This window comes from Alternaria ethzedia (assembly GCF_023757985.1).
Source record: "Alternaria ethzedia strain BMP 0044 chromosome Unknown scaffold_47, whole genome shotgun sequence".
Lineage (NCBI taxonomy): Eukaryota > Fungi > Ascomycota > Dothideomycetes > Pleosporales > Pleosporaceae > Alternaria > Alternaria ethzedia.
The window spans coordinates 118,739-134,978 of record NW_026056240.1 but is presented as its reverse complement, the minus strand read 5'-3'; the positions used below and the strand labels follow the sequence as shown (position 1 = coordinate 134,978).

The 16,240-nt window shown below is 53.7% G+C and overlaps 4 protein-coding genes across 4 annotated transcripts; 2 read left to right on the top strand and 2 right to left on the bottom strand.

The window, feature by feature from the left end:
- Positions 1–261: 261 nt before the first annotated feature.
- Positions 262–3,560, top strand: J4E87_010386 (uncharacterized protein; the record flags this gene model as incomplete). Its single annotated transcript, XM_049381960.1, has 7 exons — positions 262–369; positions 443–728; positions 775–1,226; positions 1,278–1,402; positions 1,454–1,488; positions 2,038–2,319; positions 2,380–3,560. 7 exons carry the CDS (start codon positions 262–264, stop codon positions 3,558–3,560), a joined length of 2,469 nt encoding a protein of 822 aa, XP_049228331.1.
- Positions 3,561–4,130: 570 nt separating this feature from the next.
- Positions 4,131–5,394, bottom strand: J4E87_010385 (uncharacterized protein; the record flags this gene model as incomplete). Its single annotated transcript, XM_049381959.1, has 6 exons — positions 4,131–4,352; positions 4,419–4,599; positions 4,687–4,958; positions 5,106–5,130; positions 5,178–5,215; positions 5,287–5,394. The coding sequence occupies 6 exons, from the start codon at positions 5,392–5,394 to the stop codon at positions 4,131–4,133; spliced, it is 846 nt and encodes a 281-aa protein (XP_049228330.1).
- A 900-nt stretch (positions 5,395–6,294) lies between these two features.
- J4E87_010384 (uncharacterized protein) lies at positions 6,295–8,904 on the top strand (the record flags this gene model as incomplete). The annotated part of the gene is made up of 3 exons (XM_049381958.1): positions 6,295–6,417; positions 6,473–6,639; positions 6,690–8,904. The coding sequence occupies 3 exons, from the start codon at positions 6,295–6,297 to the stop codon at positions 8,902–8,904; spliced, it is 2,505 nt and encodes an 834-aa protein (XP_049228329.1).
- Positions 8,905–11,613: 2,709 nt separating this feature from the next.
- J4E87_010383 (uncharacterized protein) lies at positions 11,614–13,725 on the bottom strand (the record flags this gene model as incomplete). Its single annotated transcript, XM_049381957.1, has 3 exons — positions 11,614–12,213; positions 12,265–12,848; positions 12,927–13,725. 3 exons carry the CDS (start codon positions 13,723–13,725, stop codon positions 11,614–11,616), a joined length of 1,983 nt encoding a protein of 660 aa, XP_049228328.1.
- Between the last annotated feature and the right edge of the window lie 2,515 nt (positions 13,726–16,240).

Below are 16,240 nucleotides of genomic sequence, written 5' to 3'. Positions count from 1 at the left end.
CTACCTAAGTAACATGCATGTGTGCTCACCGCCAGGCGACGGAATATCGACGGCAGACTATCGACGCTGCACAAGAGCACCCTCTGCATCGTCATTGTTGCGAGTGCGAGGCTGTCGCGGCTGCCAGACCGAAATGCTTCATGTGCCAAGTCTCGTTTCAGAAATTATGAGACCCTGTCGGCGCCATCCATGCTGCCTCGACTAGACCCTCCCGCGCCGCCAGCTCCCACCAACTCCTCTCACATCTGACACCCGTCTAACATGTCTCTCGTTTCCGGGCCCGGGCGCGCTGCTGGGATGGCCAGCCTGCCCAGCGAGATGCACCTCTTCGTCGACAGGCACGTCGCCTACATCCAGAGCCTCGACACTGTGCGTAGCCCGTCCCCAGTCCCAGCGGCCGCGCAAGCTCCCGGCCATCCAATCCCGCGCTGACCCGCTGCAGCGCAAAGATGAGCTCGAGTACTGGCTCACCGAACATCTGCGCCTCAACGGCCTCTACTGGGGACTGACGGCCCTGCATCTCCTGGGCCGCCCAGACGCCCTTCCACGCGCTCCCATCCTCGACTTTGTCATCTCGTGTCTGCATGATAATGGCGGCCTCGGTGCTGCGCCGGGCCATGATGCCCATATGCTCTATACCGTTAGTGGCGTGCAGATACTCGCGACGCTTGACGCTTTCGGTGAGCTTGAAGAGCGCAGCCCCGGCGCCCGCCTGAAAATTGCAAAATGTAAGTCATCTGCAGCTTCGCCGTGATAGTCTACTCATAAAGGTAGTCATCGCCGATTTGCAAGATCGCGAGACGGGCACCTTTGCAGGCGATGAGTGGGGCGAGCAGGATACCCGCTTTCTCTACGGCGCCCTAAATGCCCTGTCTCTCATGGGCCTGCTTGAACTCGTAGATGTCGACAAGGCCGCTCAATACGTCAACTCGTGCGCCAACTTTGACGGTGGATACGGTACCAGCCCTGGAGCCGAGTCGCACTCTGGTCAGGTGTTCACGTGTGTTGGCGCACTGACCATCGCGGGGAGACTCGACCTTGTCAACCAAGAAAAGTTGGGCGCCTGGCTAAGCGAACGACAACTCAAGAACGGAGGCCTCAACGGCCGGCCAGAGAAGAAGGAAGACGTCTGCTACAGCTGGTGGGTCATGAGCAGCATGGCCATGCTAGACAAGCTGCACTGGATAGACGGTCAGAAATTGACGAGCTTCATCCTGCAGTGCCAGGTGGGTAGTGTCTTCTCTTCAGCATCATCGCCATCTGACCATGAACGATAGGACCCGGATCTGGGTGGTCTCGCAGACCGACCTGGCGACATGGTCGACGTCTTCCACACCGTCTTTGGAATTGCTGGTCTCAGTCTGCTGAAGTATCCCGGCCTGGAAGAGGTAGACCCCGTGTAGTATGTGACCACTGCTCTCGCATTTCAACGCGTATACTAACCAACGCGCAGCTGCATGCCTCGCTCAGTCACCCGTAGATGCTTAGGTAAGTAAGCGAGAATGCCAACAACAAATGCTAGTTGTATCTTCTCGCGCCTGTAGATTTCATGATTATTCACTTGCAGTCGTGTCCGTGTATCCGTTCAAAGCCTGTCTTCCCGCTATCTAATAACTCTCGTCTCTCTCATAGGCGTCGAGACACAAAGCGGGAGGAAAGTGAGGGTGGCTGCCTCTTTTGTCAGTGCCGAGCCCCCACGTGCTCTGCCTGCTAGAACACCACCAACAGACCTCTTCTTGCTGCAATTCCTCCACTGCGATACCGCACCTTCCTTTCTTCTCCTTACAAGTGCTGGCGCCTCTCCTGCTTCCCAATTATTCGCTCAGGAAATGGGCTAGGAGCTACCGCGGTGACCGGCAGCCATCTCTGTACTAGGTCTCTCATGAGCACCTCTCCCACCGTCACTTCGCCTTCTCCACCTTCAGCCCGCTCCTTTCGCAACGCTCTTTGCTTTCACTACTGCGCTGCTCTTGTGCTTGTTTCACTTACGCTCCTTACAAACACTGCATCCGCACTGCAGCTTTCACCTTGATATAGTGCAGCCTCGTCAGGCGTTCGGCATGGCCAACATTCCGCTTCACTGCAACATTTGCCCCAAGAAGCCAAACTTCAGCGATGTCTCGCATCTACTCACCCACATCGCCAGCAAAGGCCACTTATCCAACTACTACAAGGTCAAGGTCCGCTCCACCAACGAGGATGCATCCCGCCGGCTCATTGAGACGTACGACCAGTGGTATGCCGAATGGGCTGTCGAAGAGCTCATGTCGGACCGGATGAATCAGAAGGACAAACGCCGTACCCGCGCGAGACCCGCTGGTACAGCTACCTCCTGCATCCGATTGTACTTGAGACTGATACTGACTACACCTGAAGCAGCCCGGCCGGCGCCTCCGCTCAAGATCGAGGCCCCCGCGCCACGTCCTGTACGTCGCGCCGCCGCAAGCGCTCTCCTCGATCCACGCCTGTCGGAGCAGCAGCACACGATGATCAAGCTAGAGCAGTCGCCTTCTCCGACGCCGCAACCTCTCGGCCCGGTCCTCCGCAATCGCAATACCCTCGCACCTCATATGCAGTACTGGCCTACAGAGTCTCGCGCCAGCTCTCGCAGCTATACCAACCCAGACTATGATACTTCCAGTGAATACTCCGATCCGAACGAGCAGCGTCGGAGGTCATACCGGTACAACGCTGCGGCTTCGTGTGCCATTGAAGATGAACCTGCTGAGGTTGCAGATCCGATGGCTGTCAGCGAGTCGACCAAACTTAAAGGTGTCTACTGGCCTGGCATGGACATTTTCGACTCTGCTACCCCAGAGATGCGGCGCAAGAGGAACCAAAAGAAGGACAGCTCTGTCGTCGAACAGCTGGAGCTCAACTCCCAAGTAGTCGAAGCAACTGAGCTCATCTTCACACCGTTGGGATCTTTCAAACGCCAGCGCAGGATCTCGTGCTCGGAGTCTGACGAAGAGGACGAGGTCGAGATCAAGACTGAGAGCCCCCAGCCCGTACGTCGGCGACCTGCACTCGCCAGTCTTGATGCAAACACTACTCGCCGCTCTACTAGACAGTCCAAGCGGCCCGTATTTCCTGTCCTCAGCCGCAACCAATACGATGATGATCGCGGCCGTCCTGGCTACGACCATAGCCGCAACAACCGTGCTACGAAGCGGAAGCAGTTTGACGTTTACCAAGACGAGGATGACGTTCCATTCTCGCAGCCCAATGGCATGAACTATCTTACATCTGGCTTCACTCACCAAGCATCTCCATCTCCTGCACCTGCATTCAACTCTTATAAACCCTTCAACGACCCATTCCAGTATGATAACAAGGAGAATGTCCTACCTTCGTTCCACCAAACGGCTTATGGTAACTTTCATGGCCATCAGAACAATGCCTACCAGTATCCCACCTACTCCTACGGCATTGGACCTGATCAACAGGCCTTTCAGTATACCAGCCATCTCTACAACACCGCAAGCGCCTATCAGCAACAGGACCAAGATGACGACGACCAACGTACCATCACAGCTCCACCTTCACCGTCTACAAGCTAAGCGCTTGGACCTTGTGCTCTCATTCCATTCCCAACGCGACACCGGCTCTCGGCTTCACCGTGCTGTAGCAGATACCCGACTGTTCACGCTCGTTCCATCTACCGACTTATGCATGCGACTTACTTTCCTGCGTTTCTTTCTGATCCATATCTTCTACACGGTGAATTATGATATACGCTGCAACGAGTAGCGACATGCGACATAATTTAATACGGTATTTTCAGAGAGGCGCGCTATGGGGATCGCTGGACAGATACTCAGGCATGTTCTTCTTATTTCTATGCCTCACCCTACTGTACACTTTGCTCGCAAGCATGGGACTGCTGGTTAGAAGCTGGTGGGCATGTATAGTATCGCTGTTTTCTCCCTTACATGTTTAATACAGAGAGTTCGTTGTCTTCCGATCACGTAAAATCATGACCTCTAGATCTGATACATGACTTCCACTGCCTCTCTAATACCCACCTGCAATGTTCCTGTCTACGCCATACACCTCCATTCCACGCGTCCATAGCTTCCACGCATCATAACATCATCTAGTCGTATACCAATCTCCGTACCTTCCCCTTCTTACTCCCACTTCCCACTACCGCCCATGACCTTATTCCGTCGCACCTTCTCCAGATGCTCCACACTCTCATAGCCATTAACCCTCGCATAAAGCACCCTCAACAACCCACCTACCACCCACATAATCACGCCACTCACAACGAACAACCCAATCCGCTGATTCGTCGTGAGCATCGCGAAGATGGGATAAGGGTAGAAGCCATTCTGCAAAAAGCAGATTTCCTAGAAGATGGTGTGCGTGATTAGCTGAGTTGTACTTGAGCGTTTTGAGAATGGGGATAATCTTACAATCCAGATCCAATATGTAAACGCAGTGATGGTGGAGAGAGCGAGTGTGATCATAGGCGCAGACTCATTCATCGGCGTGGTAGGCCATGGTGGAGAGAGCAGGATGTAATCCAGGGCCAGGACTACAGCAGGGACGAGATGGAATCCTATGTCGTAGATTGCTGGGGGTAGCGGTATATCCCTATCATTCTCCCGTTAGCAAAAACAACGTACTTCACGGGAACAACATCAAGCCTCAAACATAAAGAGTAAGAAAAAGACAACATACGGCTGCACCAAAAGCTTCCCATCAATAGCCTTCAACGTCCAGTACAGAATGCTGATGGTGGCTTCAATCGGCGCTGCTACGAGCGCGAGGTAGTTTTTTAGCCGAAACAGGTGGTCTGAAAGGGCGACGGCTGGCGGGTTTGAGGGGAGCGTGGAAGAGGCGGAGAGGGCGGTGGAGGTCAGGTCGGCGATGAGGCCGAAGAGGAAGGTTAGGGTTGAAAGGGAGAGGCCGATTATGGTTAGGAATTGGAGGTGCCAGCCGAAGGAGGAGTTCTGGGATTGGGGGTTAGAGCGTGGGTTGGGTTGGATTGGGTTGGGTGGAAAGTGGTGAGGTTGGGGGGTTTGTGTGCAACAATTGTTATGGCATGTGAAGATATGCCCTTGAAAGTGATCTGGAATGGGCAAAGGATCTGTACATACAAAGACATTTGGGTTATCAATTAAGCTGGACTCATGTTAGCTAGATGCAAAGTTGGCGGGATGCAGACATACAACTTGAAGGAACTGTAGAAGCTAATCAGACCAGCAACCTGTAATACAAATACTCGTCAACATTTGGCCTTGCCAATGCGTTCTCGATATCTCTTTCCCTGTGACTTACGTGCAATGCGCCCGAAAACCCCTTGGATGGAGAGTCAAATCGCTGAAGCGGATGCCGCCGGCTCGCCGTGGGCTCGACTTCCCCAGATTTCTTCGACGAAGCGGCCATGTTGTGCGCCTCAAAAGCGGGATAATGTACAAGAGATAAACACCTGGAAATGCTGAAATATATGGGATATCAGACGGTCGTCTTGCAGAGAAGTTTTGAGGCTGTAGAGAAATGCAATGCCATCAGAAACACAACATGACGTATAGTTTTCTCAAAAAGCTTCACCTGGCACCACAGCGGCGCCAGCCAAGCCAACGTGGGTCCCCCTGCGACTGCCGTTTGAGCCTCGGAAGTTTGCCGCATCGAGATCTGACTCAGCAAGCAGCGCAACCAGCAACCAGCAACAACCATCAGCAGTCTGCGATCGAATGTCCAGTGTATTCATCGACCTCAGACGTTTACTCATCACTCCTGCAACACAGACCCATTCGTATCTAAACGACATCCCACGTATCATCTGACGTCTTGTGGGTAAACTCCGAGCCTACCCTCACGGCTAAACTTCGGCGAAAGCGCTGCCGACGGCTCGCCAACGGGAAAGGTACGAATCAGAGCACGATCAGGCCGTCCGCCATGGCAAAACCTCGGCACGCTTACGAGTGCCACTACGGTAGATCTCGAGACGGGCCAATGATGCGCGAATGTGTTCCCCCAATTCTCCACCCGAAAGCGTCTCGAGATGCACCGATGCGGTCGTCAATGGTGTGCTTTCCCGGAGAGACGGTCAGGATTCCCGTGTGGGATTGGAGGCGAGCGCGGGAGCGGCGTTGGAGGTACTTATATCGAGGGTCGTGCGCGGTGGAGGGGGGGAGGTGTAGAGTGGTGATACCCTTTTTGTTGCAAAGTGCTTTTTGTTGAGTATATCTGTCACTACGGGCGAATAGACAGTAGCGCGTGGTTCATTTTACACCATTGTTGAGTTTTTCTGAACAACTGCTCCTCTACGACATTGCCGAGAAGATGGGTTCAAAAGTTGAGACTGTCCTCCAGTCTCTGACGCTGGAAGAGAAGATATCGCTGCTTGCTGGGAAGGACTTTTGGGAAACTGTCCCTGTACCGGATAAGGGCGTCCCTGCTATCAAGGTAGGACTTTACTCTACAACTTTGGACTTACTTTAAAGTGACTGACGCACAGTAGACTAGCGATGGACCGAACGGTGCACGTGGCGAAGTGTTCACAGGAGGAACACGAGCTGCATGTTTTCCGGCTGCAGTATGTTCAGCCGCGACGTGGAATCCTGAGAATGCAAAGCATATAGGCCATGCGTTGGCTGAAGAGACTAAGACGAAGAGTGCGCGAGTGCTGTATGTCTGCTGATATATGACACGCGCAACAAATGCTGACAACACTTCAGTCTGGCGCCCACCATGTGCAACCACCGGCATCCCCTCGGAGGTCGCAACTTTGAATCCTTCTCCGAAGACCCGTATCTTGCTGGCAAGATGGCCGCCAATGTCGTCAGCGGGCTACAAGAGAAAGGCATCGCAGCGACCATCAAGCACTTTGTTGCCAACGAGCAGGAGACGGATCGCTTGAAGGTCAACGAGATTGTGTCTGAGCGTGCACTGAGGGAGATCTACATGAAGCCTTTCGAGATCACCATCAAGGAAGCGAATCCCCTCGCTGTTATGACATCCTACAACAAAGTCAACGGAACACATGCAGATTCGAACGAATTCCTTCTCAAGCAAGTATTGCGTGGTGAATGGGGGTGGGAAGGGCTTGTCATGAGCGACTGGGGTGGTACCAACTCTACAGCTGACTCCCTGAACGCTGGATTGGATCTAGAAATGCCTGGTCCGACGAGGTGGCGCAGTACCGATGCTGTCCTCGAGGCTGTCAAGAAGCGCCAGGTCACCGAAGACACCATCACTGAGCGAGCGAGAAATGTTCTGAATCTTATCGAGAAGGTTGGCGCGTTCGAGAACCCAGAGATTCCGCCTGAGCAGTCTATCGTCGACCCTAAGCATAGCAAACTTATTCGGGATGTTGCTGGACAGGGCATTACTCTACTAAAGAATGATGGTGTCTTGCCGCTCAGGAAAGAAGACGTCAAGGGTAAGACGATCGGGCTGTTCGGTCTGGCTAAGGAGGCTCTTATTCACGGTGGCGGAAGCGCTTCGTTGAACGCCCACTACCGCATCACCCCCGAAGAAGGTCTCAAAGCTGCGTACGGAAACGACGTGGAATTCAAGTTCGCCAAGGGAGCAGCCACGTATCGACTCATCCCACCCCTATCAAAAGGCTGTAAAGATCTTGAGGGAAAAGACGGTTGGAAAATGGAACTCTTCAACCAGGGCAACACCAGCAAGCCCATCAAGACAAAGCATGGCTACAAAGAAGCGGCATTTTCTCCACTGCTCGAACAGAGTGCCAAGGATAGCGAAGTCAGGTTTACCACCGTCTTTACTCCCAGCGAGTCTGGCTCACATTACCTGGGATGCTCTGGCATTGGCCCCACAGTCGTCCACGTAAACGGCGAGCTCGTCTACGAGCAAAAGCACAACTCACCAGATGCCATGGGCTTCCTCTTCGGCGGCAACCCCGAAGAAGAGTTCCGCGTCCCATTCACCGCAGGCAAGCCCTGCGAAATCCAGGTCCACTCCAAGCCGCCCGCGGGCGACTCAAAAGGAGACATTCTCGCCGGACTCCCCGGATTCAGACTAGGCTTCATGTACGCCTCCGAGCACGATCTCGACATGGCCGCCGAAGCCAAAGCCCTCGCAGAAGAATGCGACATAGCCATCGTCTTCACAGGCCATACCCCCGTCTGGGAAACCGAAGGCCAAGACCAAGTCGGCTTCCACCTGCCCCGCGAAGGCTCCCAAGACAAGCTCGTCGAAACAGTCGCATCCGTGAACCCGCGAACCGTCGTCGTAAACTCGACCGGTGTAGCCGTCGCCCTGCCCTGGCTCGACAACGTCTCCGCGCTCATTCAAGCCTGGTTCCCGGGTCAAGAAGCTGGAAACGCCATTGCTGATATCATATCCGGCGCCGTGAACCCTTCTGGTCATTTACCCATTTCATGGCCTAAACGCATAGAAGACGCGCCTGCGCATGGTCATTTCCCTGGTACGCGGGACGAAACGGGGCAGCTTACTGTCAAGTATGAAGAAGGCGTTTTTGTGGGTTATAGACACTACGATCGTATCGCTGCGGATAAGGTTCATTTCCCCTTTGGTTTCGGTTTGTCGTATACGACCTTCTCTTTTACGGAGGCGAGCGTTGAGCAGTCGTCACCTGGACACTTTTCTACGAGCGTTGTGGTCAAGAACACGGGAAGTGTTGCTGGGGCCACGGTGGTACAGTTGTATGTGGGTAGGAAGGAGAAGGCCGCGGAGCATCCGGTGAAGACTCTTGTGGCTTTCCGGAAAGTGGCTCTTGAGGCTGGTGCGCAGGAGACTGTGCGGTTGGATGTCAAGAATAAGGACTTTGCTTACTTTGATGAGGGGAGGGGGAGGTGGGCGGTGGATCCGGGGCAGTATGAGTTCTTGTTTGGACACAGCGCGGGCGAGATTGAGGGCGTTGTGACGGTGGATGTTGAGGGGGTGAGGGAGTTGAAGTTATAGATAGGCTTTGTTTTGTTTTGTTGCTCTGCCGTTTCGAGGAATGCGAGTGTATCGACCAGACCGGTGCCATGAAGCCTGCACTTTGGGCATGTAACGTACCTAACATGTTCAACGCATCAATACATATTCAGCTGGCAACTGATGCAACTGTCTTCTTCCAGCGATAACACGCCAGTTTTCCCGTGATTTGGGTACTTGTATGCATACGAATCTTTCCTTTTACCTGTCTCTTGTATACTCTTGACCCTCCACAGGGCGTCGCGGCTCAGTGTCTTTGGCGGCTCACAGCTTGCCTTCAAGTCTCAAATGAGGACAAACGCTACTTCGCGCATACCTTCTAATCTTGTAGTCCAGTTGTTCAATCGCATATAGACCGTCGGAATCGGAATAAATTGTCTTCCCTACCTAGGTACCTAGGTACTGCGCGAGCCAACTGAGGTCACGTGATGGTAATCATAGCATGGCTCCGGCCTAGTAACCAGAAAAGATAATTATAAGCGTTCCTACTAGGTAACGCGTTGAATACTAGACAGAATAGAAGCCATTCCAAGATGCAAAAGGCCATACCACCATATGACTACCCATAGAGCGGGAAATGCCGTGAGCGAGTCGTGCACACCGGGTACATCAACCGCGAGTGAGAAGAAACCGGCAAACGAGGAAAGCTGAGCGTCGAAAACCGATGACAAAGCTCTTCACGATTTACCCAAGATACATTTTTGATAAAGCCTTAAGAGAAAAAGACGTACATGTGCGTCCCACTAAAAGCAGTCTCGGTACAAACAGACCGAGAAAGCAAGTAACTCCAGCAAAAGAAGCAACATCACGAACCCCCTGTTCCCCCTTTCTTCTTTCCCACCTCCCTCATCAGGTGTATGTAGCCATCACCACTACTACCAAGAGGTACCTAGGTACCAAAACATGCACACATCCTACACACCGCCGAAATCGGAAAGACCGAACACCAAAAAGAAACAACCCACCACTTGACCAAAACGCCGGAGCGTGTCAAATCCCACCCCTCAACAGCACCAACAGCACCAAAGCAATCGCGATCCAGCATAACCGCCATTACTCATCAGCCTGGCACCACGGGTACTAGCGCGAGGCCCGAGCTCAGCCTTCCGCGGACCCTCTTCTCTCCCTCTTTCCTCCCCACTTAAAAAGTCGAAACCTTGGAACAGACGTGAGATGTGGGAGGGAACCGGCACACCGGCGTTTTCAGCAGCGACAAACTAACGCACAGACGCTCATGGGCAAAAGTGTGAAATGGCATGGCAGCGGATAACGCGGCATCGAGGATGCGCTGATCTAGATTCGCGATGCTTTGCTGTGTAACTTCGAGGCTTATGTGTGGTGTGTGTGCGAAACAGGCTGGGTTCTAGAATTGCGCGATGGGGCATGGGTTGTGGGGTTTTTTTTGGTTTGGATTGGTTATAGTGAGGGATATGCATATGTGGCTATTGGGGTGTGGGAAAGTTTGTGTGCCTTTTTCGCACTGTTCTTCTGCATTCTGCAATCTGCGTTTCCGCTTGTTTAGCTGGCTGTTGCTCTCGGGTATAACGGCGTTTGCCAGCATTGGGTCCATGTATGTGGGTGTGGGTGTGCGGAAAGCGTTGGGGCTACTATGGCAAGCTCGGAAGCGATGGATGGGGATGAGGCTTTTCAGAGTTTCGTCCGGAGATGCGCGGGTTGCTGGGCTTGGCTTGGGATGTGATCCTTGTTCTACGTACCTGGGTGCTCTGCAAAGTGTGATAGAACTACCGAGGGAGCGCGTGTTGTTGCTCACTTGAGCATGTGCAAGGACACGTGGAGGTAGCGTAAAGTTTACGTTGCATCATGACGATTCTGGGAAGCATATTGCAGATGTCTCGCGCCGGTCGTTTTGTACGGACATTGAACCTTGTAGTCGAGATGGCGACTTTCCTACCTGAGCATTCATTGTGGCCAGGGTGTTGTTTTGCCGACAGACCAGTGGGCTGATCATGATGCTCCTCCACGGTGTGTCTGCCCAGGAGCCTTTTCATAGGTCGCGGCCAGGTAACCCGCGAGGAGGGTGGAGATCCCTACCCGGAGGCACTAGACGCAAGTAAGGGCCAGAACAAGAACGAAGAGGTCGAGAACCTCCCTGCGACCCTGCCAGCCCTGAACGGGCCGATCAAGATAAAGTCAAGTTCTGCATGTAAAAAATATCGACAAATTGAAAAGACCATGAGCAGGGGGCTGCGGTTGAAGTGCAACCGGGGTTTGCGCGCAAAACACAGGACAAGTCCGAGCGGGATGATGCAGGAGAGTATGTTACATTAACGAATGAGAGTAATAAGAATACAGAAATGGATAACTCCAATGAAACTACGGTGACAAGAGAACGATGTGGGAAGGAGAGCATACTCAATTACCCACACGAATCCAAGCACCAGCTTCGTTTCCTACGTGTTTCTTGATCTCATCTTGCCTATTAAAAGATCATGTCATCGTCAAGTTTTCGTTCCTCGGTGATAAAAGATGGCAGAAGCGAATGAATGCAGAAGAGCTCAGTCTAGCGCCCACTGCCCGGCAGTGGAGGGCCCGACAAAATTCTTCCAGTTGCAACAAAGAGGCACATCGTTTTGTCTCAAGCCCCAAGTCGTTCTAGCCGAGTTCAACGGTAAACAAGCGTCTGGTACATCAAGTGCAATGCAATGAGGCCGATTGAGACCTGACAAGTGCCTAGAATGTTCGCATCTGGGGCATCATGCCGGTGGCTACACCGGGCGGCATTACCGGTGCACCGGCAGCCGACGGACCCATTCGATGGAACATCTGGACCAGGCGCTCTCCAACACTGGGTTCGAGTTCTGTGCCATCTCTCGCAATCTTGACTTCGCGATTCGCATTCCATGGGTTGCGGAGGCCACGGGTGCGGTAGAATGGTAGGCGGTTCGTCGATTCCCACTCGATCTTGAAAGGCTTGCCCCAGCTCTGCGGAACGGCTGAGGTGTCGGCTTCAATTTGTTGCGGCGCATCGTCTCTCTCAGTCTTGTCGTCATTGTTCTGTGCTTCTTCTTCGCCGTCTGTTTCGGGTAGCTCTGCCTCCCAGAAGATTGTGCCGCGCGCAGAGTCGTCAATGATCCTTCCTCGCGGCGCCCATTCCGTTGCCGGAGTAGCGATCGCCTTTGGCACATCCGTCGCGTCTACGATGGCCTCGGGCTTGGGTGCCGAGCCTATGGTGGGTGACCCATCTTCAAGAATTTGTGACGCCATGCGTGCGTAGCCGAAGTACTCGCCCGACTTGTTCGCGGAGAAGATAAGGTAGACATTTTCAGCAGACTAGATTCTGTCAGTCAACGGTCTTGAATGCGGAGAGTATTGTGCGCTCACCTGGAAAGCCTTGTTCAGGACATCTTCGTTATGAGACTGTGTGGCCCAAATACCGTTGCGTACACTGAGCTCTAGGTCTTGTAGCGTGAGGCTTTTCACGATGAAGTATTTTGTGGCAGTGTCCACAGATGATTTAAGATCTTCAACACTTTTGTGCGATGGCGAGTCAACTGCGTCTTCGGTGGGAGCATCGGTCGCATTGTCTGGTGTCGGAGTCGTTGCTCGAGAAGCATTCTTCTGCTGGCCTATCATGGCCGAAGGCGCCGTGGGTACACCTGATGCTGGAGCAGAGCTGCGTCGAAGGCGGCAGACTAAACGTACGCCGCTGAAGCGTGAGTCGTGGAACCTGTGCATTGCGGCTGTGCAAGATGCTTCTGTGCGGTAGTTGACGAACGCACAGTTGCTCTTGGAGATCAAGAACAGACTTTCAATGTCCTTGGTAGCGTCGCGGGAGAAGTGATCCTTCAGGGCGACTATCGTAGTCCCAGGTGGGAGGTTACCAACCCAAAGTGCGTGCCCAGATTGTTTGGGTTTGCGAGGCGGTCCACGAGGTATTGAGCTCACTGGCCCAGGGCGAGGCATGCCTGGAGGGTCATCAGTAACTGTGTGCACCATTTTGCGACGTCAGACCTGCGCAATGGCAGGTCGCGGACTTTGCTTACCAGAAGACTGCGCAAACTGTACGCCGTATGGAGACATGATTGAGCTTGAGTCGCCCATGTAGTTTCCAGTGGCCATTCGAACACCGGGAAAGCCACCATCACCATGCGAATAATCCGCAACGTGGCCTTGCATACCCGTGTTCGTCGAGCCGGCTTTCCTTTCGTACATTTGGCCCTGAGCACCAAACCCAGGATTGAATTGCCCCTGTTGTCCGTATGGTGCCGGATAATACATGTACTGCGAAGCCTGCTGGTAGTTTTGGTAGGGCGACTGCATCGGCGCCACGCCTGCTAGACGAGGCTGGTTTGTCGGGTAAGAAGGATAGGCGTTGTACTGTGAACCTTGCTGAGACATAAAGTGTTGTTGGGGGAGACCTGTAGCGAATCCAGGTCCATAGGAAGCATGAGCGGACATATGACCGGGCATTTGCAGGTTCTGCCCAAGCTGGTATGCCACAGCTGAGGTGGATGCGCCTGACAGAGAGCGTGGTACTTGCGGGTTCATCGGAGTGTTGTCGTTTGCGCCGTAGTTGGGCAATGCACCTGTCATTGAGCCCATATTAAGTGGTGAAGTGCCGTGTTCTGAGGACTGATAGGTTCCGTTCGCGTGCGTTGATGAGCGATGGTCGGGTCGCAATTGACCTTGGGGTAGACTGCTAAGTTGAGAGTAGAACGGATCGTTGCTGTCGGGAGATTTGAGAGACGTGGGAAACGAATTCGAATTGTTTCCGTCACGCGCGAGACTGGCTGTCGTGTTGTCCATGGTATGAGACCGTGGACCAGGAGGTAGGTCGCCCATGTGTGGCTCGTAAACGACAGGAAGTGGCACCCACTGTTGGACCCAAACGAAAGACATGTTAGTCCATGTTACAACTAATACAACGAGTGCTAGAAAAACGAATGTGTAAAGGCCCGACTCAACCAAATTGTCCGAACATAGGAGAATACAACGTACCTAATTCTATATCAACGTATCCTTGAAGGGATGTGGCAAGCCGGAAAGGACGATACCCGAAAGTAAGTCGCTTCGCAGGAGAGACGACGATCAAGGTTTGCCAATGGGTAAGGGAGGCTATGAGGTGATCGCGTGTAAAAAAAGATGCCGGCAGTAGGAGAAACCGTTTGAGGGAAGATGAACGGCTTCGGTTGATGTACTACCTGGAGAAGGAGCTCGCTTAAGGCGGAACGAAGATGATGGTCAGAATTACACGACCACTCAGACGGCAGAAGCGAGCTCTCAAAGCCTTATGAGGTTGGGGACGGCGCAACGGCAGGGTCCGCAATGGGCAAGCGTACGTGCGGCAGATAGTAGGAGCTAGGGTCGCAGAGATGGGCTCATTGACTAGCTTAGTAGAAACGGGAAGGCCGCCAAAGGGTTCTCGCGAGCTTTCTGCTTCACTCGCCGCTGGCCGCAGCAACTAGCAGCAGCCTGATTGGCTGTCGGTAGGCTGCCCGTGGCTGACAGGATTCGATGTGGAGTTACAGGGTCTGAACCGATGCTTTGGAGGCGAAATGATCACCAAAAGCCCAGCAAGGAGAGGATTGGGTGCCTGAGTCAAGGGGATGTAGAAAACAAGTGTTGCGGACGAGGTATATCATCGGACGTGGCGAGTGATACCGTTTCTAGAATGCCATGGGCCGATGGCGCTGATCCTAGACTATCTTACGAAAGCTTAGCGGGCCCTTCCTAGCAATCTCCGGTAGGCGGAAATTTAGTGTTTGTTCTGTATACCGAAACGCAAGCTGGTGCTGGCGTCAATTTGTCGAGTGAAAACCTGCAGTAGAAGAAAGTATTGGACTACGGAAGTGCTGGAAGACCATGGTACCGGGGTGTCTGCTAGCACCGGCTTGTATAGTGACAGCATCGCCTAGATCAGAATCATGAAGTAATTCGACGCCGTCCATAGGAACGGGCCCAACATGCATGCGAGTTGGCGGACCAATCGAGGAGGCTGTATGGATAGTGGAGCAGGCGCGACATGCACGAACTGAGCCGCCCAGAAGACTCCGGCCCTCTAGGAAGCAGGGTAAAGCCATGGATGCCGCGTGGACGTGATTAGGGCGTCACGATAATGACCAGGCATGGAGCCAGCCCAGGAAGCTGACAGGGGACCCGGTAAAAGCATTTCGCGGCGTTGTTGAGTGCCTTCGTGGCAGGCTGGCTCGGCGGTGGTACTCCCCTGGTGACCCTGCGGCGGGAGTGCGTCGAAACGAGGATGGAAGAAAGATGGAGCGGGCAGCGATGGCTGTGGGACCTATACAGGCCTAGCGCCACAGCGCGACAGTGGGCCTCGACATGACAGCGTTCGCTTCCATGAGCGCGAACACGCCGGCGCAGCCAAAGCTTGACAAGTCTGCACTTGGTTTGGTTCGGCACGCTGCTCGGCAGACGGCTGAAATGAATGGCCCGAAAACCGTTTGCTCAAACATGCAAAGTGGTTCTGGCCTGCGAGTGAGGCCGGTTCGCCACAGTCGGAGTGACCGCTCCATGACAGCCCTACTAGTGATCTCCCGCCACAGCACAGCCACCACACTTGTTCCCGCCTGGTCATGATCGACACCCGGGCGAGCAATGAATCAAACGTCTGTCCCGTCCGCCGGGGTGCAACAATGACGGTGTCGCTACAAGAATAGATCCGCAGATCATGAGCTTATTCGATTCATCTCGACTGACGTCTGCTCACTTGGGGAGTTGTTGTCTTGCTCAGCTGGTAGCTACGAGAGCTGAGATGGGACAGAACTTCGGCCTAATGCAAGATTGCCATGCTAAGATTGCCATGTTCCGTGCAGCCGATACATGCATTTCCGGTCGCAAGCAGCATGGGAAATATTAAGCCTTCGCGATACTGCCCACATTACCGCAGTGGCGCTGGTAGCATCCGTTGCAGGGTCCAGCACAGATCCATCACCATCGAATCAGCGGCCGGTCGCGAACGCGCACGTTGGCACTACCGTACATGGAGCCTCTTCGTATTCAAGAACCCGGCTGGAACCTTGCGGGGCCCAAGTGCGTGGTGCATAGCAGCTCTGTCGCGAGTACACGTCGGATGCAGGCGGTAGGTCCGAATAACGTCGTCCCCGTGGCCACTCGTTACGCGTTGCATCGCGCAGCATGCAGCAACGAAGCGACTGAGGCTGTGAAGGATGATCTTTCGATAATGTGTCTCCTGTGTCAAGAAATCTTGTACCGATAAACTGCCTAGGGCACATGTACCTCGCCCCTGGCGATCCGTCTTCACCCCACATCTCGGGTCTTGCACGTGGTCGGTAAGCGTAGACCCTTGCGACGCAAAAATCAATTGCTCCGTCATGAA